Here is a 24,272-nt window from a genome sequence, read left to right as displayed (position 1 = left end):
TTCATTTTAGGAAGGATTATGTGGATAAATGTTCTCTTCTCCTTGAAAATAAGTGACTGAAAACACATGCTGGTGGGTGCAGCAGCGCATGTGAAGTTTGGCTAGACATCAGACTTGTCAATTGAGGTACTTTGATATTGAGTGATGACAAGAGGCTGAGAAACCACTGTGGGGGCCAAGCGCGGTGGTCCATGCCTGTAATCTCAGCACTTTGAGAGGCCGAGGTGGATGGATCACTTGAGGTCAGGAGTTCAAGACCAGCCTGGCCAACATGATGAAACTCCATCTGTACTAAAAATACAAAAATTAAGGCTGGCACAGGGGCTCATGCCTGTAATCCCAGCACTTTGGGAAGCTGAGGTGGGTGGATCACCTGAGATCAGGAGTTTGAGACCAGTCTGACCAACATGGAGAAACCCCATCTCTACTAAAAATACAAAAACTAAGCTGGGTGTGGTGGCACATGCCTGTAATCCCAGCTACTTGGGAGGCTGAGGCAGGGGAATCCCTTGAACCAAGGAGGAGGAGGTTGGGGTGAGCTGAGATCGAACCATTGCACTCTAGACTGGACAACAAAAGTGAAACTCCATCTCAAAAAAAAAAGAAAATTAGCCAGGCATGGTGGTGGTGGGCACCTGTAATCCCAGCTGCTCGGGAGGCTGAGGCAGGAGAATCACTTGAACCTGGGAGGGGCAAACTAAACAAGAAGAAAACGGGTACGTGCTGCTCAGTAGTGCTCTACCCTGGATGCTTAGATATGTGAATATGACATTGGAATTTCATGTGTGGTGTCTTTTCAGTGAAATTACAATAAAAATTGTTTTCCTTCTGCCAATGTAGTTAATAAACTCTGGTAACAGTAAGAGCAAAGGCCTGAGTTCGAATCCTCACTGCCCAGGTGACCTCAGGCAAGTCATTAGTCTGCTTTGGTTTCAACTTATTTTATTAAAATGGGACATAGATGATAATTGCTCATCCTTCTCTCAGGGTGGTCAGTTGCTTTGGGCAAAGCCTTTGGGTAGCCTGGGTCACTGTGCAGCCGGGAGGCCCCTCGGCTGGTGGCCACGTTGCTCTGAAACAATGCCTTGAAACAATCACACACTGCAAGGTTTCCTCTTTCCTAAGATGGGAAGCCCAGCCAATGCTACTTGTCAAGTAACTTCTCATATATGACCCGAAGTGTAGAAACTTTAAAAACAAACACCTGTCTTCTTCCTTTGCCCCTGACATGGTATTATGCATGCAAGGTTCATGATCTCATTTAATCTTTAATAATTATGATGTTATTATTTTCCCATTTTGCTGATGGGAAAATTGAGGCTTGGAAAAGTGGGGAGCACAGCCAGTGAGGGGGGAAGGCTTGGGTGCCAATCCAGGTATGTCTAAAACCAAGACCCATTTGCCAGTGCACTGACCTGTCCTGCCATGTGCAGGCGTTGCTGCCCTCACTGCTCTCACCGAGGAGCCCTCTGGCTGGAACACAAGGAATGATCCCCCAAAACTAGGCGGGGTGAGAAGGTGGGGGTGTAGGCAGAGGGTGATGCTTTGGGGGTCCCTGGACAGGTGCCTGGGAAGAAGGCCCAGAACACAGAGGCGGGTGGGGACTGGCCTCCATACAGCCTGCAGTGGCGTGGGGACCTTGCCCAAGTCACTGGGAAACCCACTTAGAGAAGCCAATATGTTAACTGTTTTTTGTTTTGTAGAAACAAATATAACCACCATTACTGTCTACCCTTTGAATTAAGGGAAAGGAACAATAAATGAGCATTTATAAAGTTACACCATTGCCCAGATCTCGGCATAACGCTCCCTTTGCCCTAAACAGTGTGTCTCTCTGCTGAACCCGACGACAGCCTTCCCCAGTGCCCCGCGGTCTTGCTCACTCCCGCTCTCCCGGGCTGTCGCCTTCTCCTTTTCTCTCCTCAGCTCCTTTCCCCAGGCCCAGGGCCATTGGTCCTTGGCATCGTGGACTGTCAGTTATTTTTCTCATGAAAACAAGTCTTTGCTCTATAGTAACGCTTCTGATCTGACAAGGGGCTGTCACTCGTCGCATCCAGCAGAAGTCCCACGGAGATCTGGAGGCAGGTAAGGAGGGGGCATCCCCGTCCCCGTCCCCATCTCCCCATAAGAACCCAAGGCGCCCATCCAAGACGACTGGGGGCTCTGGTGCCAAAAACCTCAACCTGAAGACTCGAGTCTTCTTTCCACTTTTCCCCACTCAGCTCACGGACGAGTTCCTAAGACCCTCGAGGACAGCACTGGTGGCTTCTAAAAATGACCCTTCTCAGCTGGCAGGCGGTCCAGGCTGTCCGCGGCCGAGAAGGACATCCCCCTCCCCGGGCCGCCAGAGGGCGCCAGGCGCCACCGCCGAACTCCCCAAGCCGCCTGCCCGGGCCGAGTTGGGGAGGAACCGGATCCAAACCCCAGCTTCAGCTGGGCGCCCACCTGCTAGTTGTGGCAGGTCATTTCCTGCGTACACAGAGCAAAGCAGCTCCGAGATGGATCCACGGGAAAGCGCTGGAATCCACGCTTCGCTTCCCCACGCAGACTCGCCTGCGGCCCCAGCAGCGCCCCCGGCACACTGAAGGTCGGGCAGCATAGCGGCGCTCCCAGGCCAGGGGTCCAGCCTGCCATGAGCCATCGGAGTCGACACACACTTACCTTGCTCAAGACTAGGCCTAGAGAGTCAGTCACTTAAACGACGGGTGACCTTGGGTGAGTTGTTCAACCTCCAAGAACTTATGTGTCAAGTGAGGATGAGAAGGGTTCCCACCTCGTGGGCTGAGATGAGGATTCAGTGAGATCAAGGCTGAGCTTGGTGTAGGGCAGGAGGACAGCTCTAATAACTAGAGGTTGCTGTTGTGTTGATTATAACTGTTAGGGAAACTGAGGCCCAGAGAGGTTAACTGAAAAGACAGGACCCAGCGCCAGGGCCTGATGGAAGCGGGTCAGGCCCCACTCTGGGAGGGTTCAGCGTCCCTGTTCCCCAGGGCACCACTGGCTCCAGACCTGGTTCTCAAACCTGATTCATCATCTGCCTTTTAAAGGGAAATAGAGGAAACTAGCATTTATCGAGCTCTGTTTCCAACCTTATTACCCTTGACTCCTCAAAATGCTTTTTCTATCTGAAAACCAGACCTGTGCTTAACCATATGACCCACTGCTTCCAGTCACTTCATTTTCTCCACCAGAAATGCCTTCTCCTTGTCTTTGCTGCCTCTCTGAATGTGACAGACCCTCATCTCTCACCCCAAAGCTTGGAATCAGAATCTCTGGAGGTTCCGCTGGAGATTCTGACCCTCAGTTGGGCATGGGAGCCACTGCCTGGCACTGCCTGTGGAACCTGACAAATGTTTGATAATTGAATTGAACTGGTTGTGGCCTGCAGCCAGCGTTCCTAGGTGTCCAGAGAGAGAGACCAGAAAGAAAGTGAAGAGGAAACACGGTGTAATTACTAGTAATTATACATTTATTTAGATCATGGGCACATAAAATGTAAATTATTCATGGACCAGGACCCCCTATGTTAGGATGTCAATATCTGGAGACATTCAGGGCCAGCCCTGAGAAATGGAGTTCCAGGCAAAGAGAAGTCTCAGGGCGTTGTGGAGGTAAGGCTGGTGGGGAGGATAGCGAGAGAAGCTGGCCTTCCTGTGAACTGGAACTTCCTCTGCTGTATAAAAATTCAGTGGGTGAAGAAGCACCTGCCTCAGCCCGCCCTGCATGCACGCACACATTCATTCACTTCAGCCTTCACCTACTGAGTGTCCACTGTGGGCCAGACCAGGCGCTATGCATACAACCAGACTTTATTCCCCACCGGGGTTCCTAGTCTGGTGAGGGAAGTAAGGATTAAAAAAATAATTGCAAATTTTATATGACAAGGTAATAAATGGCGGCAGTGAGGAGCACGGGGAGCAGGGAGGAGGTGTTCAGCAAGACTTGGCAGAGAAGGTCATGTTGGACATGGGTTAGGAAAGGTAAGGGGGAGTTTTCCAGCTAGAGAAGTCTTAAAGGGCCAGGGTGCTGAGGAGTGGCACCTTAAGTGATGAGCACTGCTTGTGCCTAGGCAGAGTGGTGGGAACCAGTGCCCAGTGTTGGTAAAATCCTTCGCATGACGGAGTGAAGAGTGTGTGCTGGGTGAGTGTGTGCCCAGTCTGTTTTTAAGTAGGGAGGGATGAGGCCAAATTTTTGCTTAAGAAAGAAAACTCCAGGCTGGATGCGGTGGCTCATGCCTGTAATCCCAGCACTTTGGGAGGCCGAGGTTGGCGGATCACCCTGAGGTCAGGAGTTTGAGACCAGCCTGACCAACATGGAAAAACTCCATCTCTACTAAAAATACAAAATTAGCCAGGTGTGGTGGCTAATACCAGTAATCCCAGCTACTCGATAGGCTAAGGCAGGAGAATTGCTTGAACCTGGGAGGCAAAAGTTGAAGTGAGCCAACATGGATAAACTCCCATCTCTACTAAAAATACAAAAATTACCCAGGCGTGGTGGCTAATGCCAGTAATCCCAGCTACTCGAGAGGCTGAGGCAAGAGAATTGCTTGAACCTGGGAGGCAGAGGTTGAGGTGAGCGAAGATTGTGCCATTGTACTCCAGCTGGGACAACAAAAGCAAAACTCAGAGAGAGGCTGGGCGCGGTGGCTCAAGCCTGTAATCCCAGCACTTTGGGAGGCCGAGGCGGGTGGATCACGAGGTCGAAAGATCGAGACCATCCTGGTCAACATGGTGAAACCCCGTCTCTACTAAAAATACAAAAAACTAGCTGGGCGTGGTGGTGCATGCCTGTAATCCCAGCTACTTAGGAGGCTGAGGCAGGAGAATTGCCTGAGCCCAGGAGGCGGAGGTTGCGGTGAGCCGAGAGCGCGCCATTGCACTCCAGCCTGGGTAACAAGAGCGAAACTCCGTCTCAAAAAAAAAAAAAAAAAAAAAAAAAACTCAGAGAGAGAGAGAGAGAGAGAGAGGAGGGAGAGAGGGAGGGAAAGCAAGCTCCAGAAGCGTTGGAAACCAGTGCCTTAAGTCTTGCAGGCATTTGAATATAAAAGATGAGGGAGGCCAGTTGAAGAGGGTAATCCACAAGGCTTAAATAGCCTTGGCTTCCCTCAATATACCCCCCAATATCAATTGATTGTTTAAAATTCAATTTGTTTAACTCACAGATAAGCTGAAGCTGGCCGGGCAGGTAGCTCACGCCTGTAATCCCAGCACTTTGGGAAGCTGAGGTGGATGGATCACCTGAGTCAGGAGTTTAAGACCAACCTGGCCCACATGGTGAAACCCCATCTCTACTAAAAATACAAAAAATTAGCCAGGTGTGGTGGTGTGCGCCTGTAGTTCTAGCTACTCTGGAGGCTGAGGCAGGAGAAATGCTTGAACCTGGGAGGCAGTGGTTGCAGTGAGCCGCGATTACGCTGTTGCACTCCAGCCTGGGTGACAAGAGTGAAACTTTGTCTCAAAAAAAAAAAAAAAAAAAAAGATAAGCTGAGGTCTCGTCCACCTACAGGGTCACTGCTGTTTGCTCAGTTTGGAACACAGTGGCTGTTGTTTAGCAGGCATTTAATGGGGACTGTTGAGCCATGAGATGAGGGCAGGTGAGAGAGAAGCAGGTGTGGAAACCCGGCCAAGGCTTCTGCTTGGTGATACCATTAACTGACCTGGAAAATCCTGGAAGGGGATAGATTTGAAAGAAATAATAAAAATAAAAGCTGCAATCATGGAGTGCCAGAGACAGGTCAAAGCTGGAGCTGGACTTTGTGTAAGCTTCCCCAGTCCTCACAAACAACCCTTTCCAGTGGGTGCTTCTATCCAGCCCTTACTTTCATGAATGAGAAAAATGAGGCTCACTGGGTTGCCCGGAGCTGAGCTGAGATGAGCAGCATGGCCTTAGCCTGCACTCAGCTCCACTGCCATTGGGAGTTCCTCTTTGAGGGGAGGTGGGCTCCCCATTCTCAGCCCGTGGGAACAGAGGCAGGGCCTCAGAAGAGTCTAGAGGCACAGATGTGACCGTAGACTTGGAGCTGAGTCCGCACTCACGTAGGCAGAGTGGCGTGTCACATTCCCGGGGCTGCTACAGCAAAGCTGTAAGTGATCAAGGCTGGGTCGCTTAAGCAACAAAAATGTGTTTGTCACCCCAGGCACGGTGGCTCGTGCCTGCAATCCCAGCTACTCAGGAGGCTGAAGCAGGAAAATTGTTTGAGGCCAGAAGTTCTAGACAAGCCTGGGCAACATGTTGAGACCCCTGTCTCTACCAAAAAAAAGCCAGGTATGGTGGCTTACGCCTGTAATCCCAGTGCTTTGGGAGGAGGGCTGAGGTGGGAGGATTGTTTGAGGCCAGGCGTTTGAGACCCGACAAGGTAACATAGCAAGACTCCATCTCTACAAAAAATTAAAAAGAATGTATTTCCTCACAATTCTGGAGGCTGGATGTCCAAGACCAGGACACCAGGCATTCTGGATTAGAGTCCATTCTACGACCTCATCTAACTGAATTTTCTCAGTGTCCAAGCAGACACATTCGGAGGTACTGAGTGTTAGAGCTTAAGCATCTGAATTGGGGGTCCACCATTCAGCCCATGACAAGCAGCCCGGGGATCATGAAGATTCAAAGGATGAGGGAGGAGGAGAGAGCGGCCTAGGGAAGCCACGGGCGCTGCAGGACACAGGTAGAGTGGAGGCTCCAGCTGGCCCGGGTGAGAGGGGCAGGGTGAGGAGGGCCCAGTTCCTGAACTCAGACCCCGGAGACGGGAGGATGCTCAGGAGAAGAAGGCTGGATGGCAAATGCACCCGTCAGGCAGAAGACGCAGGTCAGGGCGGCTGTGCAGGCAGCGGGTTCGCGCGGCTGTGCGGGCAGAGGGTCGGCGCGGCTGTGCGGGCGGAGGGTCAGCCCCAGCCAGGACTGGGGTGTCTTCATCATGGAGAGTAAATGCCGCTCCCCAGAGCTGTGGCGTGCAGGGCTCAGGCCGCACTGACCCCTTCCCTGCTGCGCTGACCAGCTGGAACCAGGCTGCAGGAGAGCCAGCTTCCTCAGGCAAGCCCTCACACGGGTCTGCTTCAGGCCCAGGCCACACCTGGGACGAAGGTGGCCACGAGCACCCCTGAACCCCCGGCCACAGGACCCAGAGCCCCAGTTCAGCCCCGCTGTGAACCACTGTGCGCGCCCTTCATCCCGCTCACCTCCGAAGGGGCCCACTTGGTTCTTTTCCTTCTTGCTGCCTGTCTGGAATTGGCCTTTGGCGGCTGTCATCTGGTGGCCGAGGGACTGTGGGCTGTAAGATAGGAAAAGGCTGAGTCCTGTTGTTGGACACATTCTGGGATCCTCTGGGTACCGAGCAGGAGGATGAAACCTTCCCAAGGGCCAGCTTCTTTCAGTAACAAAATCCAAAACCATGTTGCGGGACCCTCAGGAGCCTGCTCCTTGGGCCTGGGGCTGCCACAGAGTCAGCCTTGGCCTCAGTGCGGCCCTCGGCCAGCTTGTGGTCCGGGAAGGGATCACACGCACTCCCACACATCACAGCCTCACACTTACACATGGACACACCCACACACACTCCCATGCTCCCACATGCACACACACACGCACACACACACGCACACACCCCATAGGATGCTTCTGTTTGACTTGGCACCAAACTAACACATCTTGGAATCTTTTTATGGAAGATACCAACAGGAAACATGGAAAGTAGAAATCAGACACATACACCGGGGTGATTCCCGATTGATGGAGACAGCTCTAGTTTAGATTCAGAGACCTGGAAGGACATGAATGTGGTACACGTCAAATCCCTCATTGTCCAGTGAGGGTCCCAGGCTGTCCAAGGTCACACAGCTCATGGCCCTACGCCGTGTCCACTCCACTTGCAGGCTCCCTTAGCTCATTCGCAAGTCACGCAGGCCAGTCAATGCTGACCCATAAACAGGCTCACTTAATGCTCCCTCCCAAGGCACAGCAGCCTGGGGTTTGACCCTTCCCAGCCTGAAAGGTGACATGGCCAGCCTTCAACCCATCCTCTACATCACCCTCTGCTCTTGGAGACCCAGGCTGCTTGTCAGGGAAAATGGGCTGGTCCCACGGCAGCCCTGGGGACCAGCTCTCTCCTTCACTTATGTATTATTTCATTTTTAATTACAGAACCAAGGTAGCAGAGCCTCTCACGCTATGCCAGAAATAATTAGCTCTTTAATTTGATTTTTGTTCTCCCAAAGGAGAACAAGGGGCTCTAGAGGCTGGATGAGGTCTGGGCCTTGGAGATGTGGTTGGATCCTGTAACGTACAGACACGTGACTCCAGCCTGGTTCACCATCTGCAGTGGAGTGACCTCTGCAAGCCTTGGTTTCCCTCTCTGTGAAATGAACAGTTGACCAAAGCTTCCTCTCAGGTCCCTTCCAGCACCAAACCTCTTTGAGCTCTGAGCAGTCCTTACCCGCATGCATGGCTTTGCAGCTTCTCCGACCTCCCTTCCATTTCTGATCTTTCGTCTTTTACTGACATGATAAAAATATCTTCCTCACCTCCCTGTCCCTGATTCTAGTACCAGTCTGTGGCTGTCCAGGAGTGAGGTGGGGAGAGTCTCTTCCTGCCTCTTTCAGTTCTTTTCTGTCCCATCTGGCTTCCTCCTTCTCTCCTGAAACCTCTAGCGACTAGTTAGTTCCCAGTTTTTCCTCTGTGCCCCCCACCCCAGTATCATCTCTGCCCTTGTCCCTGTGTAGCTGCGCCTGGCTGTCTCCCTTCCCTGCTCTCTTACCTCCTGCCAAGGATCCCACATTTGACCTTCTGCGGGGTCCTGGGTGTGGCCCCTGGACTCCCTGTTGGCTCCTCAGACTGGCCCTGTCCAATCTTCTTTCCACTCCCCACTCCCGGGCCTGCCTGTCCTCCTCCCTTCCCTGCCTCAATGAATGGTGCCCCCAACACCCTCCCCCCTCCACTGCCTGGTCTATGCCATGGTTTCAGGCAAGTCCAAGGTCTGGCCCTGGGACTGGAAGGATGGACCTTAGCTCAGGGTGAGGAAGGACCCTCTTTCTGGCTCCCCACAAATAGCTTGATCCGCTTCCCTTCTCAGCCACACTGTGCGGCTTTCTTGCTCCAAAAGGATGGAGACAGTTACTTATTTTTGAAATTATAGGGTCTCTGTTCCTCAGATCCAGGGTGCAGAATGTCTTGCTTATGAGTCAGTGAGAGAGCCATGCCAAATCTGGGTCTCCAGGGTCTCCCTGGTCTGACACTGCAAGCCATGCTCCTCCCCAGCATCCCAGCATCCAGACTTGCTGGAGCTGGACACATGGGCTGGTTTCAGCAAGGACCTGCTGTCACTGAGCTGAGGAGGCCAGGCCACTGCTGCTGCTCCCTCACAGGAAGGTCCATGAACAATGCACTAGGTGCCTTCCTGTCAGGAGATGCCCTGGAAATGCCTGGGTGGCCAGAGCTCTCCTCCCTGGGTCTAGGGAAACCAACACTTAAACTAAAAGCTGGCCAGACGCTAACGTAAACTCTGAACTCTGGGTTCTAATGAAGCAATAACGCCTGTAATCCCAGCGTTTTCGGGGCTGAGGCAGGTGGATCACTTGAGGCCAGGAGTTCGAGACAAGCCTGGCCAACATGGTGAAACCCCATCTCTACCAAAAATACAAAAATTAGCCAGGCTTGGTAGTGGGCACCTGTAGTCCCAGCTACTCAGGAGGCTGAGGCAGGAGAATCCCTTGAACACAGGAGATGGAGGTTGCAGTGAGCCTAGATTGCACCACTGCACTCCAGCCTGGGCAACAGAGCAAGACTCCATCTCAAAATAAATAAAAGCTTATTTTCCAGAGAAGGAGATGGAGTGGAGCCCACTTCTTATTAAGACATAGGCGGCAGATGCTGGTCAGGCTGGGTGGGGAGAGCTAACGGTGGATTGCTGGCTGAGAAACAATCTGGCCTGCAGGCATGGGCCTGGGGCTCACTGGGTTCTGGACAGCTGGCCCCACTTAGGAAACTGACTACTCTTCTCAGTCCTGGGAGACCTTCCTTGGCAGAGGCCTGGCAGCATTTAGCACCCATGGGGGTTTGTCCAGAGAGAAGCCTCACCACCCCTTTTCTCTCTCCTACTGGTTTAGAGCTGAAGGGAATCATCTCATCTGTCTCCCTCATTTTACAAAAACAATTGAGATCCAGATATGCTCACCAAGCTTGTACAGTGAGCATGCTGATCTTTTCATTCATTCATTCATTCATTCATTCAACAAATTCTGATGAAGTATCTACCATGACACCTCATTGTGCTGGTCATTGCTCTAGGCACAGGGACGTAGCAGGAAACAGGTTAGACAAATTTACTGAGCTCCTGGAAGCAGCACTCCACCCTTTCTGAGGAAGTGACATTTGATCCTGAATGATAAGAAGGAGTTAACCTGCAAAGGTCTGGGCACAGACCCTTGCAAGTACAGAGAACAGCTGTGCAAAGGCTCTGAGGTGCGACTGTCCCGTCTGGGGAGAGTAAGGAGGCCTGTGTGGATGGTTCTCAGAGAGCAAGTGAGGAGAGGTGGGACATGAGGTGGGCAGGTGAACCTGGCCCAGGTCAGCTGGGTTTTAAGGACATGGGAAGAAATTTGAATTTTATTCAAAGTGTAATAAGAAGGCATTGGAGGGGCCGGGCGCGGTGGCTCAAGCCTGTAATCCCAGCACTTTGGGAGGCCGAGGCGGGTGGATCACGAGGTCGAGAGATCGAGACCATCCTGGTCAACATGGTGAAACCCCGTCTCTACTAAAAATACAAAAAACTAGCTGGGCGTGGTGGCGCATGCCTGTAATCCCAGCTACTCAGGAGGCTGAGGCAGGAGAATTGCCTGAGCCCAGGAGGCGGAGGTTGCGGTGAGCCAAGATCGCGCCATTGCACTCCAGCCTGGGTAACAAGAGCGAAACTCCGTCTCAAAAAAAAAAAAAAAAAAAAAAAAGAAGGCATTGGAGTTTTTTGTTTTTTGTTTTCTAATAGAATTTATTTTTTAGAGCAGTTTTAGTTTCACAGCAAAATTCAGAGGAAAGCACAAAAAATTCCTGTGTACCCTCTCCCCCTACCTGTATAAACTCCCCCACTATCAATCTATCAATGTCCCCATCAGTCTGGTACACTTGTTAAATTTGACAAACCTACACAGACACTTTTTTTTTGAGACGGAGTCTTGCTCTATTGGCCAGGCTGAAGTGCCGTGGTGTGATCATGGCTCATTGCAACTTCCGTCTCCCAGGTTCAAGCAATTCTCCTGCCTCAGCCTCCTGAGTAGCTGGGATTACAGGTGTGTGCCACCACATCTGGCTAATTTTTATATTTTTAGTAAAGACAAGGTTTCACCATGTTGGCCAGACTGGTCTTGAACTTCTGACCTCAGGAGAGCTGTCTGCCTCCACCTCCCAAAGTGCTGGGATTACAGGCATGAGCCATTGTGCCCAGCCACAGACACTTCGTCAAAACCCAGAGTTTCAGCCGGGCGCAGTGGCACGTGCCTGTAGTCCCAGCTATTCGGGAGACTGACGCCAGAAGATCTCTTAGGTCCAGGAGTTCTGTGCTGTAGTGTGCTATGCTGATCGGGTGTCCACACTAAGTTTGCCATCAATATGGTGACCTCCCGGGAGTGGGGGACCACCAGGTTGCCTAAGGAGGGGTGAACTGGCCCAGGTCAGAAATGGAGCAGGTCAAAACTCCCGTGCTGGTCAGTAGTGGGATCACACCTGTGAATAGCCCCTGCACTCCAGCCTGGGCAACATAGCAAGACCCCCGTCTCTTAAAAAAAAAAAAAAAAGAACCCAGAGTTTGAAGTTCACATTAGGGTTTGCTCTTGGTGGCGCATATCTGATGATTTGAATAAATACATAAAGGCATGTATCTACCAGTATGGTATCACACAGAGTTGTTTCACTGCCCTAAAAGTTCTCTGTGCTCTGCCAGTTCATCCCTTCCTCCTCTCTAACCCCTGGAAACCACACTTTTTTTTTTTTTTTTTTAATGTCTCTGTAGTTTGCCTTTTCTAGAATATCATATAGTTGCAATCATATGTATGGCCTTTTCAGATTGATTTCTTTCACTTAGTAGTATAGTAGGCATTAAAGATTCCTTCAGGTCTTTCCTTTTTTTTTTTTTTTTTTTTTTTTTTTGAGACCGAGTCTTCTTCTATTGCCCCGGCTGGAGTACAGTGGCAACATCTCAGTTCACAACAACCTCTGCCTCCTGGGTTCAAGCTTTCTGCCTCAGCCTCCCCAGCGGCTGAGATTACAGGTGCCCACCACTATGCTTGGCTATTTTTTTGGATTTTTAGAAGAGACAGGGTTACACCATCCTGGCCAGGTCAGTCTTGAACTCCTGACCTCGTGATCCACCCACCTCAGCCTCCCAGAGTGCTGGGATTACAGGCGTGAGCCACCGCGCCTTGCCAGGCTTCATGTCTTTTCATGGCTTGACAGCTCATTTCTTTTCTTTTTTTTTTTTCCCACCTCCCCTTCCCTACAGCTCATTTCTTTTTAGCACTGAATAATATTTCGTTGTCTGGATGTATCACAGTTTATGTATCCATTCACCCAATGAAGGACATCTTCCAAGTTTCGGCAATTATGAATAAAGCTACTATCAACATCTGTATGCAGGTTCTTGTGTGGACGTAAGTTTCCAGCGCATTTGGATAAATACCGAGGAGCATGATTGTTGGATCATGTGATAAAAGTATGGTGAGTTTTGTAAAAATCTGCCACACTGTCTTCCAAAGTGGCTGTACCATTTTGCCTTCCCTCCAGCAATGAGGAGAGTTTCTGTTGCTCTGCCTGTTGCTTAATGCGTCTTTGGTGGTGTCAGCGTTTGGATTTGGGCCGTTCTAATAGCTGTGTAGTGATAGCTCACTGTTGTTCCCCACTGATATATTTCTTAATGACATATGATGGTTAGAATCATTTTTTGGTATTGATTTTTGTTTTGTTTTGTTTTATTTTGTTTGAGATGAAGTTTTGCTCTTGTCGCCCAGGCTGGAGTGGAATGGCATAATCTCGGCTCACTGCAGCCTCTGCCTCCTGGGTTCAAGAGATTTTCCTGCCGCAGCCTCCCGAGTAGCTGGGATTACAGGTGCTCACCACCACATCCAGCTAATTTTTTGTATTTTTAGTAAAGATGGGGTTTCACCATGTTGGCCAGGCTGGTCTTAAATTCCTGGCCTCAAGTGATCTGCCTGCCTCAGCCTCTCAAAGTGCTGCGATTACAGGTGTGAGCCACCACGACTGGCTGGTGAGCATCTCTTTATATGCTTTCTTGCCGTCTGTGTATCTTCTTTGGTGAGGTATCTGTTTAGGTCTTTTGCCCATTTTTTAATTGGGTGATTAGTTTTCTTATTGTTGAGATCTATGAGTTATTTGGGCCAGGCGCAGTGATTCACACCTGTAATCCCAGCCCTTTGGGAGGCCAAAGCAGAAGGATCACTTGAGGCAGGAGTTTGAGACAGGTCTGAACCCCATCTACAAATACACAAAAATTAGCTGCGTACAATGGTGTACCCCTGTAATCCCAGCACTTTGGGAGGTGGAGGTGGGAGGATCACTTGAGCCCAGGTGGTTGAGGCTGCAGTGAGCCGAGATTGCTCCCCTGCACTCCAGCCTGGGCGACAGAGTGACTCTGCCTTTAAAAAAAAAGTTATTTGTATATTTTGAATAACAGTTTTTGTTGTTGTTGTTGTTTGTTTGTTTGTTTAATCAGATATGTCTTTTCCAATTATTTTCTTCCTGTCTGGGGCTTTTCTCATTCTCTCAACTGTGTCTTTTTCTTTTTCGTCTTGAAAGGTATGACTGAAGGATTGACAGTGTCTTTTGCAGAGCAGAGGTTGATTTTAATGCAGTCCAATTTTTTGTGTCAGTTATTCCTTTCATGGGTCAAAAAATGTCATCGCCAAACTCAAGATGATCTATGTTTTATCCTATGTTCTCTTTTTGGAGTTTTATAGTTTTGTGTTTTACGTGTAGGTATACGATTCATTTTGAGGTAGTTTTTGGAGAGTTTTGATTAATGGAATAAGTCTTCTGATTCAAGTTTGTCACAGACTGCTGTTGATTATGAGGATGGAGAGTGGGAGCAGGAGGAGGCAGTTGCAGTTGCCCGGGCAGGTGATGGAGGGTTGCGAATGGATATAAAACGTGTTTTGGAAGTGAGATCAAAGACGCTTGCTGGGGACTGACTCTGAGGGATGTGGAATAGGAAGGAATCAAGAATGAGCCCCAGGGCCGGGTGCGGTAGCTCACACCTATAATCCCAGCACTTTGGGAGGCCAAGGTGGGTAGATCACCTGAGGTCAGAAGTTCAAGTCCAGCCAGACCAACTTGGTGAAACCCCACCTCTACTAAAAATACAAAATTTGCCAGGTGTGGTGGCACACACCTGTGATCCCCAGGTACTTAGGACGCTGAGGCAGGAGGATCATTTGAACCCAGGAGATAGAGGTTGCAGTGAGCCGAGCTCCCACCACTGCACTCCAGCCTGGGCAACAAGAGCAAAACTCTGTCTGAAAAAAAACAAAACAGAATGAGCCCCAGGTCTGGAGTCCTGGCTGGGTGTACTGAGATGGGAACAAGTGGCAGTGGAAGGGCATTCGGCATTTGGGTAGATGGTTCTGATGCCCTTTGGAGAGGCCAGGCTGGAGGTGGAAGCATGGGGGCAGCAGTGAATGACTGGCATGTGAAGTGGAACTTGGTATAGAAGAGAAAAGAGAAGCAGGCTCTTTCCCTGGCCTCTGGCTGTATGCAACATGCAGTTTACACCCTGGGGCCCTTTTGGCCAGGGGTTGGAGAGAGGGTGAGAGACCATTAATCAGTTCATGGGACTGATAGGGTATGGGCCAGGGTAAGGTGGATCAGTAGAGGCAGACTGAGGGCAAAGCCCCCTAGACCTATTATCCCTCTGCAAACACAGACCTCTTTCCTGAATGTGGATTTCTGATGGGTTCAAGAGTTTTGCTGGGGAAATAAAATAATTGGGCAATCAGCCAGAAGAAAGGGAATGTGGATTGGGAGACTGTTTACAGTGGGCTGTTTTGTCCTCAGGAGGGAGGGCAGCCCCGCCTTTGTCATGCAGAGGAAGGACCTGGCCTCCCGGGCCTGTGGGTGGGTAGGGGCAGGCAGGAGGGGGCAGGGAATGGGAGCACGAGAGGAAGGTCACTTGGCCACCTTCTGCCTCTGATCGGCCAGGATGTGACCCTAACCAGAGGCCAGGTTGCCAGGTGAGGGCCATGGGGAAACATGGGGGTCAGAGGTCATCCTGGCATCTTCATGGGTGGGGACTAACTGGACTCAGGCCTGGGCTTTGAGGTCAGTGAAGCTAAGAGTCCAGGAGTGGAGTGGCTTCTAGGTCAGAGCCCAGCATCTGGGGTCTTCAGGGTGGCTTTTGTTCCCTTCCTGGGCAGGAGCAGATTTCCCTAGATCCAGGCCTGGGCACACTACTGAGAGTGCTCATGAGATGCCACAAGGCCAGCTCCAGGTGTCCTGGGCTGCGCCAACCCACACCATCGGCCTCCCTGACCCCAGGCCTGGGGCTCATGTGGCTCCTTGGGGTTTCCAGACATGCCCTGTGAGGGCCCTCCCTGTTGTCCCTGAGTAGCTCAGACTCCCATGGAGGACAGTCGGGAACAAGGCAGGAATAAAGACCCACATTTCAGGTCATCCAGCCCCTTCCTGGCAAGAGCGAATTCTCTTTTTTTTTTTTTTTTTTTTTTTTTTGAGACGGAGTTTCGCTCTTGTTACCCAGGCTGGAGTGCAATGGCACGATCTCGGCTCACCGCAACGTCCGCCTCCTGGGTTCAGGCAATTCTCCTGCCTCAGCCTCCTGAGTAGCTGGGATTACAGGCACGTGCCACCATGCCCAGTTAATGTTTTGTATTTTTAGTAGAGACGGGGTTTCACCATGTTGACCAGGATGGTCTTGATCTCTCGACCTCGTGATCCACCCGCCTCGGCCTCCCAAAGTGCTGGGATTACAGGCTTGAGCCACCGCGCCCGGCCGGCAAGAGCGAATTCTGAGTTCAGTCTCCAGTGTGCCACTCACCAGCTGCGCGGCCCTGGACAAGTCGCTGACCCTCCCTCTGATAGGCCGTCTGCAAGTCAGTCGCTGTAGCCAGGAGAGGCTGGATTCTGAAGTAGGGTGAGGAAGGATGCTTCGAAGCCAGGCCCCAACAGCCAAGAGTGGCTGGAACTTGTTGCCCAAGACAGCTCCCTGTGGTTGCCTGGCACGCATGTAAGCCTCACTAGGCACTTGGGGCATAGATAGAATTGATATCCCCATCTCATAGACAGGGAAGCTGAGGCACTGGCAGATAGTGAATTCATCCAAGGTCACCTAGTTAGGATCGCTCCTCCCCTGGCCCCCCACAGTGCTCTTGTTAACAATCTTCAACCTTGGGCAAGGATCTTAGAGGCTCTGAGTCTACCTTCTGAAATGTCAACAATGCCTTCCTCCAGGGTGTGGGGGAGAGTGAAGGAGAAAAGGTGAGGTAAGTGAAGCGAGGGGAGAAACCAAGCTGGCTGAAAGTGACTGCGGAACAAGCCACCGCAAGGGCATCTCGGGCACCCATGGGCTCCGGAGCTCACCTCTGCAGAGTGCCTGCCTCTCTGAGCTCCCCACACTGCAGCTGCACTTCTTGTTGCTGAGGTTGCCTCTGTCCCCTCAGGTTCATTCAGGATACCGAAAAGGGACAAAATCATCAACAAATATTTGCTTAAGTAATTGAACAGAAAGGGAGGCCGGAAGAGGGGCTTATGGAGTTGAATGGCTTCTAGAAGGTCCTTCTTCAGGGCAAGATTTGAGGACAGAGACTGGTTTATGTGGGTGTTTTCCTTTTTTTTTTTTTTTTTAAAGCCAGTCAGATTTAGCAGTGGGGGCTTGTATACCAATGTGTTTTCCTTTTTGAACTTTTTTTTTTTTTTTGAGACAGGATCTCTCTCTATTGCCCAGGCTGGAGTGTAGTCATGTGATCTCAGCTCATTGCAACCTCTCCCTCCCAGGTTCAAGAGATTCTTGTGCCTCAGCCTCCCAAGTAAACTGGGATTACAGGCACCCACCAACACGCCCAGCTGATTTTTGCCTTTTTTTTTAGTAGAGACAGGACTTTACCATATTGCCCAGGCTGGTTTCAAACTCCTGATCTCAGGTGATCTGCCCACTTTGGCCTCCCAAAGTGCTGGGATGATAGGCATGAGCCACTGCGCCCCGCCTTCTTTGTCATTTCTCAGTCCTGGAAAGGCTTTTCTTTGGAAAGGGCAAGGTGGTGTTTGGACAGAGCTGCTGGGAAGTAGCAGCTTTCAGGAGGCCTGGAAGGAAGGGAAGTTGAGGCTAAAGTGTCAGCTGTGGAGAGTGGCAGGAGCAGCCCATCAACTGTGAAATCACTTTTGCTCTGGCACAAGGCAGTGTGCACATTTATGCAGCCACAGAGGTGTGGTGGGATCAAACCCTCCCCCTACTGTCTCTAGGTGTTTTCCCTAACAGGAAGTGGTTCACTGACAGGTGGAGCTGAGGTATGACTTAAACCACAAAGAGAACCAACCAACCAGGCCTCACTTCATGAGCCTGGGCAGCTGGGGGCAGCTCCCCCCACACACGGCAGGCCTGGATCTAGGGAAATCAGCAAGCCAGTGGCACCTACTTCATCTACCAGAGGACAACTTGCTTCTGTTGCGACAGTACTGGTGGTGTTGGAACGCTGGGCTGGACTGTGGTGGCTCAGGCAGGAGAGAGACATCCCTATGAGGCCCTGGGGCTAGGAGGGCAGAGTGTTGGTGACATAGGTCTTTGAATACGTCTTTGAATAGGGGACATAGGTCCTCTTATAGTTTCCACCTCCAGCTCTCTGCCTGCCTGAGGGAATTTCCTGAAAAGTTTGTATGCAATGACTGCAAATAATCAAAATGAGTAACTGTAAAAGAGGTGTAAATGTTAGAAAAAAGGGCCTGGCACGGTGGCTCATGCCTGTAATCCCAGCCCTTTGGGAGGCCCAGGTGGGCGGATCACCTGAGGTCAGGAGTTCAAGACCAGCACAACCAACATGGAAAAACCCTGTCTCTACTAAAAAATACAAAATTAGCCGGATATGATGGCGCATGTCTGTAATCCCAGCTGCTTACTCAGGGTACTGAGGCAGCAGAGTCGCTTGAACCCGGGAGGCAGAGGTTGCAGTGAGCCAAGATCGTTCCATTGCACTCTAGCCTGGGCGACAAGAGTGAAACCCTGTCTCCAAAAAAAATAAAAATAAAAGAAGGCCGGGCACGGTGGCTCAAGCCTGTAATCCCAGCACTTTGGGAGGCCGAGGCGGGTGGATCACGAGGTCAAGAGATCGAGACCATCCTGGTCAACAAGGTGAAACCCTGTCTTTACTAAAAATACAAAAAAAATTAGCTGGGCATGGTGGCATGTGCTGTAATCCCAGCTACTCAGGAGGCTGAGGCAGGAGAATTGCCTGAACCCAGGAGGCGGAGGTTGCGGTGAGCCGAGATCGCGTCATTGCACTCCAGCCTGGGTAACAAGAGCGAAACTCCATCTCAAAAAAAATAAAAAAATAAGAAAATGAAAGAAAGAAAAAAGTAGCAGAATTATCACTATTAATTAGCAAATGACTTCTTTTCCTTCCCAAGAAAGCAAAAAATACATCTCTACACACTCTAGTGCTGCATGGTTTTGAATTTTCAATAAATGGAATCATATTCATCTTTAATGTCTGGCTTCTGTTCAACGTTCTGTTTGTGACATTTGCCAATGTTGTAGACAGTTTTGGTTCATTTTCTTTGCCACAAAGTATTCCACCATAAGACTATACCATATTTTATTTGTGCTTTACAGTGGTGATGGATATTTTCGGTGAGTTGCTTCAGTTTGGACTCATAAACAATGCTGCTGTATCATCATTCTTACGCATTTCTGTCTAACTGAACGGAATGACTATGCCTTTTTCCCCTTTTTCCTTTTTTTTTTTTTTTTTTTTTTTTGAGGTGGAGTCTCACTGTCGCCCAGAGGCTGGAAGTGCAGTGGTGCAATCTCGGCTCACTGCAACCTTGGTGCCCTCAGGGGTTCAAGTGATTTTCCTGCCTCCGCATCCCCAGTAGTTGGGATTACAGGCGCCCACCACCATGCCCAGCTAATCTTCGTATTTTTAGCAGAGAGGGGGTTTCACTTTGTTGGCCAGGCTAGTCTCAAACTCCTGACCTCAGATAATCCACCTGCCTCGGCCTCCCAAACTGCTGGAATTAAAAGCATGAGCCACCACACAATAGCTCCTGGCTTTTTTTTTTTTTTTTTTTTGGTACGGAGTTTGGCTCTTGTTGCCCAGGCTGGAGTACAATGGCACAGTCTCAGCTCACTGCAACCTCTACCTCCCAGGTTCAAGTGATTCTCCTGCCTCAGCCTCCCACGTAGCTGGGATTACAGGTGCCCATTGCCATGCACAGCTAGTTTTTGTAATTTTAGTAGAGACAAGGTTTCTCCATGTTGACCAGGCTAGTCTCGAACTCCTGACCTCAGGTGATCTGCCCACCTTGGCCTCCCAAAGTGCTGAGATTACAGGCATGTGCCACCGTGCTGGACCCCTTTCTTCTTTTTAAGAGACAGGGTTGGCCGGGCGCGGTGGCTCAAGCCTGTAATCCCAGCACTTTGGGAGGCCGAGGTGGGTGGGTCACGAGGTCAAGAGATCGAGACCATCCTGGTCAACGTGGTGAAACCCTGTGTCTACTAAAAATACAAAAAATTAGCTGGGCATGGTGGCGCGTGCCTGTAGTCCCAGCTACTCAGGAGGCTGAGGCAGGAGAATTGCTTGAACCCAGGAGGCGGAGGATGCAGTGAGCCGAGATCGTGCCATTGCACTCCAGCCTGGGTAATAAGAGCGAAACTCCATCTAAAAAGAAAAAAAAAAAAAGAGACAGGGTCTTGCTCTGTTGCCCAGGTTGCTGTATTGCAGTGGTGCAATCACAGCTCACTGCTGCCTCGAACTCCTGGACTCAATTAATCCTCCCATCTCAGCCTCCTGAGTAGCTGGGAGTACTACAGGTGTGTGCCACCATGCCTGGCTGATTTTTTTTTTTTTTAATAGTAGACATGAGGTCTTGCTATGTTGCCCAGGCTGGTTGAACCCTGGCCTCAAGCCACGCTCTCACCTCAGCCTCCCAAAGTGCTGGGATTATAGGCATAAGCCATGGTGCATGGCCACTGGGTCTTAAGTTTACACAGTATCTTGAACTGTAGTAAATACTGCTGAGTTCTCTAGTGGCATAGCACTTTACGCTCTTACCAGTGATATTTGAGAGTTCTCACTGCTCCAGACATTCATCAAATTGGTTGCCCAGGCTGGAGTGCAAAGTCGTGATCTCGGCTCACCCCAACCTCTGCCTCCTGGGTTCAAGCAGTTCTCCTACTTCAGCCTCCTGAGTAGCTGGGACTACAGGCACCTGCCACCAAACCTGGTAAATTTTGTATTTTTAGTAGAGTCGAGGTTTTGCCATGTTGGCCAGGCTGGGCTTGAACTCCTGACCTCAAATGATCCGCCCACCTTGGCCTTCCAAAGTGCTGGGATTATAGGTGGGACTAGCCAGCTCAAAATCTTCACATTGCAACTTCTACCTAGCAACGTCTGCTAAGCAGCCTTCACCTACCTCAAAACAACGGACCTCGCTGCCTTATAGGAACTGTGTTCCAAGGAATGGGCCATGGGCCCGATGTTCTTCATAGTTAAACACAGTTAAACATTCGGGTTGGCTGTTCCCAGGGTCCATAGCTTGGAACACTGAACAAGCATCACCAAGGGAGAGAGGGTCCTTCCCAGGCTGTGCTTGAGTTATTGCTGTCTGGCAAGAGGTGCCTACCATGCAAAGGCACTGGATGAACTGAAACGGGTCCCTATTCCTGCTCTGTTTCCCACCCTCCTCAGCCCAGAGGGAGCTCCAGGGAAGGCCCCCTGATGATGCCAGAGTCTGAGCTACTCTGGGAAAACAGGAAGGGCCCACATAGGGCGTGCCTGGAACCACTGAGGAGCCACACAGGTCCCCAGGCCTGGGGTCAGGGAGGTTGATGGTGTGGGTTGGGGTAGCCCAGGACATCTGGACTGGCCTTGGAGCAATTCCTGAGCACTCTCAGAAGTATCTGTCCCTGCCCAGGAAGGGGAGAAAGCCACCCTGAAGACCCCAGTTGCTGGGCTCTGAGCTAGAAGACACTCTACTCCTGGACTCTTAGTGTCACTGACCTCAGAGCCCATGCCTAGTCCAGCTCGTCCACACCCATGGAGGCCTCAGGATGACTTCTGACATCCATGTTTTCCCATGGCCCTCACCTAATAGACTGGCCTCTGGTTGGGGTCACATCCTGGCCCATCAGGAGCAGGAGGGTGGCTGAGACACAGGCCCCACTCCTCAACCACCTTCCTACCTGGGCTCCCTCTCCCTTTCCCCAGCATGGCCAGTCCACTGCCCTCCAGTGTCCTTAGCTCTGGGTCCAGGGCCAGGTCCACATGTGTTCTGAGTCAGGCTAGGGATCACTCATTCCCTTGTCCCGCTCTCCTCCCTGAGACAGACGATCTGGTTCTGAAGCCCCTTTACCATCCCAAGCCCAATCACAGCAGACCCAGGCAGGGTGGTTGGGGAAGCCAGGCTCCTTTTTCTGCATGACAAAGGGTGGGGCTGCCCTCCCTTCTGGCAACACTTCAGACCATTGTAAACACTCTCCCAATCCACATTCGCTTTATTTTTCTGACCTCTGACTAGGGTGACCAGATCTAACAAATAAAAATATAGGACTCTGGTGAAATTTGAATGTCAGGTAGACAATGAATAATTTTTTAGTATAATTATGTCCCAAATTGTGTCTTATATTTTGTCTGGTAGCCTCACCCTGTCTGATCACACAATTGTTTCATTTCCCCAGCAAAACTCTTCAACCAGCCCACAAATTGACATTCAGGATAGGGGTCCCCTGTCTTGGGGGATTATCCCTCTGCCCCAGCCTTGACCTGATCACTTGGATTGAGACCACCTGGCTACTTTAGGGCATAGGTCAAAACTAGGCTGTAAATAATTTGAGTGTGCCGAGAACTTTGAGAATTGCAAGACCTGACTTTATATGAATGAACATTGATCATTAACTTTGTGAGCTTTGGGAAGCTGATATCTCTCTGAGCCTCAGATTTTTTTCAGCTCAAAAATTGGGGGACGTTCCAGTGAGCCGAGACCCTGCCATTGCACTCTAGCTGGGGCGACAAAAATGAAACTCTGTCTCAAAAAAAAAAAAAAAAAATTGAGTGATGAGAAGGTAGCCTGGATATTTCTCTCAACTCTAAACTCTAATTTTGTGAACAGCAGGGATGAGGGAGAGGATGAGGCTCCTTATTGGACAAAACCCCATTAGTCCCAAGCTCCCTGGCCTAGAAGGTCCCCCCAGAACAGTGGGAAGTCTGGTTTCACAACTGGGGACCACCAGCTCAGGATCGCATGAGGCCCCAGGACCCTCTGAGCACGAGCCCAGATGCTCATCCCTGCAGGCCAAATTGGCCCTTAGTCAGAGACCCCTGGCATTGCCTGAGCAATTACAGTTCCTGTTGGTTGCAGCAAGGAACAGGACTCTAGGTCCACTTATCAGCAACTAGAGGAACAGAGCCTCTTGCAGAGAATGAGAGCCCACCTCTACTCTAGGAGATGAGCTTTTAAATTTAACTGGTCAGGCCGCAACCTACATTGGGGGTTCATGACCATTGTACAGCCAGCCAGAGCCAGCTGTTCATAGCCCAGACAGACTTGCCTTATCTAGACAGCCCCCTCCTCCCAGCTAAGGGACCTGTCTGGCTGTGAGCTCCCAGGAGGTCCCAGGGGTGTGACCTCCCTCCCTTTTTCTCTGCCCCCTCCCTCCCCCGTCCCTCCTCCCTCCACCCCAGGCTATAAAGGTAGCTGCCCAGGCCTGGCTCTCAGCACATCCGGCTGCCTGAGACCCTCCTGCAGCCTCCTTAGGTGACAGTCCCACTCTGCCCACCACTCCTTCCAGGCAGTGCCATGCGTCCCCTGTGGCTCTGTTGGATACTCTGGGTGCTGCCCCTGGCCGGTCCCGGGGTGGCTCTGACCGGGGAGCAGCTCCTGGGCAGGCTGCTGAGGCAGCTGCAGCTCAGCGAGGTGCCCGTCCTGGACAGGGCTGACATGGAGGAGCTGGCCATCCCTGCCCACGTGAGGGCCCAGTACGTGGCCCTGCTGCAGCACAGCCACAGGGATCGCTCCCGAGGGAAGAGGTTCAGCCAGCGTTTCCAAGGTGAGGCCCTCCCTCCCTGCTGTCCCTGGTCCCATGGTGGGGATTGGGCCAGCTCTGCCCACTCCGGTGGTGTCACAGGTCTCCTGGCCTTGTAGAGGTCTGTGGGAGGTGGGATGGGGGCCACGTCTAAGGGGCAGTGAGCAGGCGCCAGGCCTTTAAGGATGGCTGGGCTTCAGTGTGCAACCACGCAGGCAGGACTCCCGGGCTGTTCTCAGACTGCCACGCTGGTCTGAGCTCCACTTTGAGCATATTGCTTTAAAATCACATCACAACCATTCGCTCCTGTGGAACTGGGGTATAACTATGTATTGCCCATCTTCCAGCATTGTGAACATCAAAATGAATAATTGTAAATAGAAATGTGTTTGGGTAACTGAAAAATACCGCACTTAAGTAGAGTATCTGGGTCATACCTGGGCAGTCAGGGGTGCAGCTGCAGCCTTTCATGTCCCTGGGTCTGGGAGTCACCTCCTCAGTGCCCAGAGCTAGACCCACACCCATCCTGTGCTGCAGGCAGGCTTCGTGTCTGGGGACAGGAGGATGCTGGTCCTGAACAGGCAGCAGGGGTGACTGCTCCAGCACCATGGGTAGCTGGTGAGGTGACCATGCTGCCAGCCTGGAGCCTCGGGTGTTAATGACACACTGGTACCTCTGAGGAGGGGGTTGCATGGGTCGCCGCCACTGACCTCAGGGCTCAGTAGCTCCACAGAAGTAGTTTATAGGCACCTGGCTCCTTTTCCTTCATTTGGGGACATGACACTGGGCATGAGCTCTGTCACCAGAGAGGGAAATGAGAGCACATTCAGGCCTCTTCCTCTGCCCCTTCAGAAAAGCACAGCTCAGCTGGTGAACATAGACTTCCACTCGGGTTCTCTGCCTCCCACTTTCCATTCCCTCTCCCCTTCTAGTCCTGCCCCTAGGGAAGGCTGGGTTTCTGTCCACTTGAAACCCCAGCTCTTTGCGCAGGCAGGGTCTCCAAACTGCCCCTACCGACTGAGGATAGCAGCGGCTG

General features: G+C 51.2%; 1 protein-coding gene across 1 annotated transcript in view; it reads left to right on the top strand.

The window, feature by feature from the left end:
• The window catches only part of LOC101028715 (left-right determination factor 2-like), a 32,727-nt gene that overhangs the window by 6,015 nt on the left and 2,440 nt on the right, over positions 1-24,272 (top strand). The window contains exons 2-4 of the mRNA XM_074385280.1: positions 11-2,085; positions 2,223-2,715; positions 12,482-23,260. Of these exons, the coding sequence (XP_074241381.1) occupies positions 23,011-23,260 (250 nt within the window). The 5' untranslated portion in view covers positions 11-2,085; positions 2,223-2,715; positions 12,482-23,010. The remainder of the gene's footprint in view (positions 1-10; positions 2,086-2,222; positions 2,716-12,481; positions 23,261-24,272) is intronic.

Source organism: Saimiri boliviensis, chromosome 14 (genome assembly GCF_048565385.1).
Source record: "Saimiri boliviensis isolate mSaiBol1 chromosome 14, mSaiBol1.pri, whole genome shotgun sequence".
In the NCBI taxonomy this organism is placed as follows: domain Eukaryota; kingdom Metazoa; phylum Chordata; class Mammalia; order Primates; family Cebidae; genus Saimiri; species Saimiri boliviensis.
This window is presented reverse-complemented; position numbering and strand designations above follow the sequence as displayed.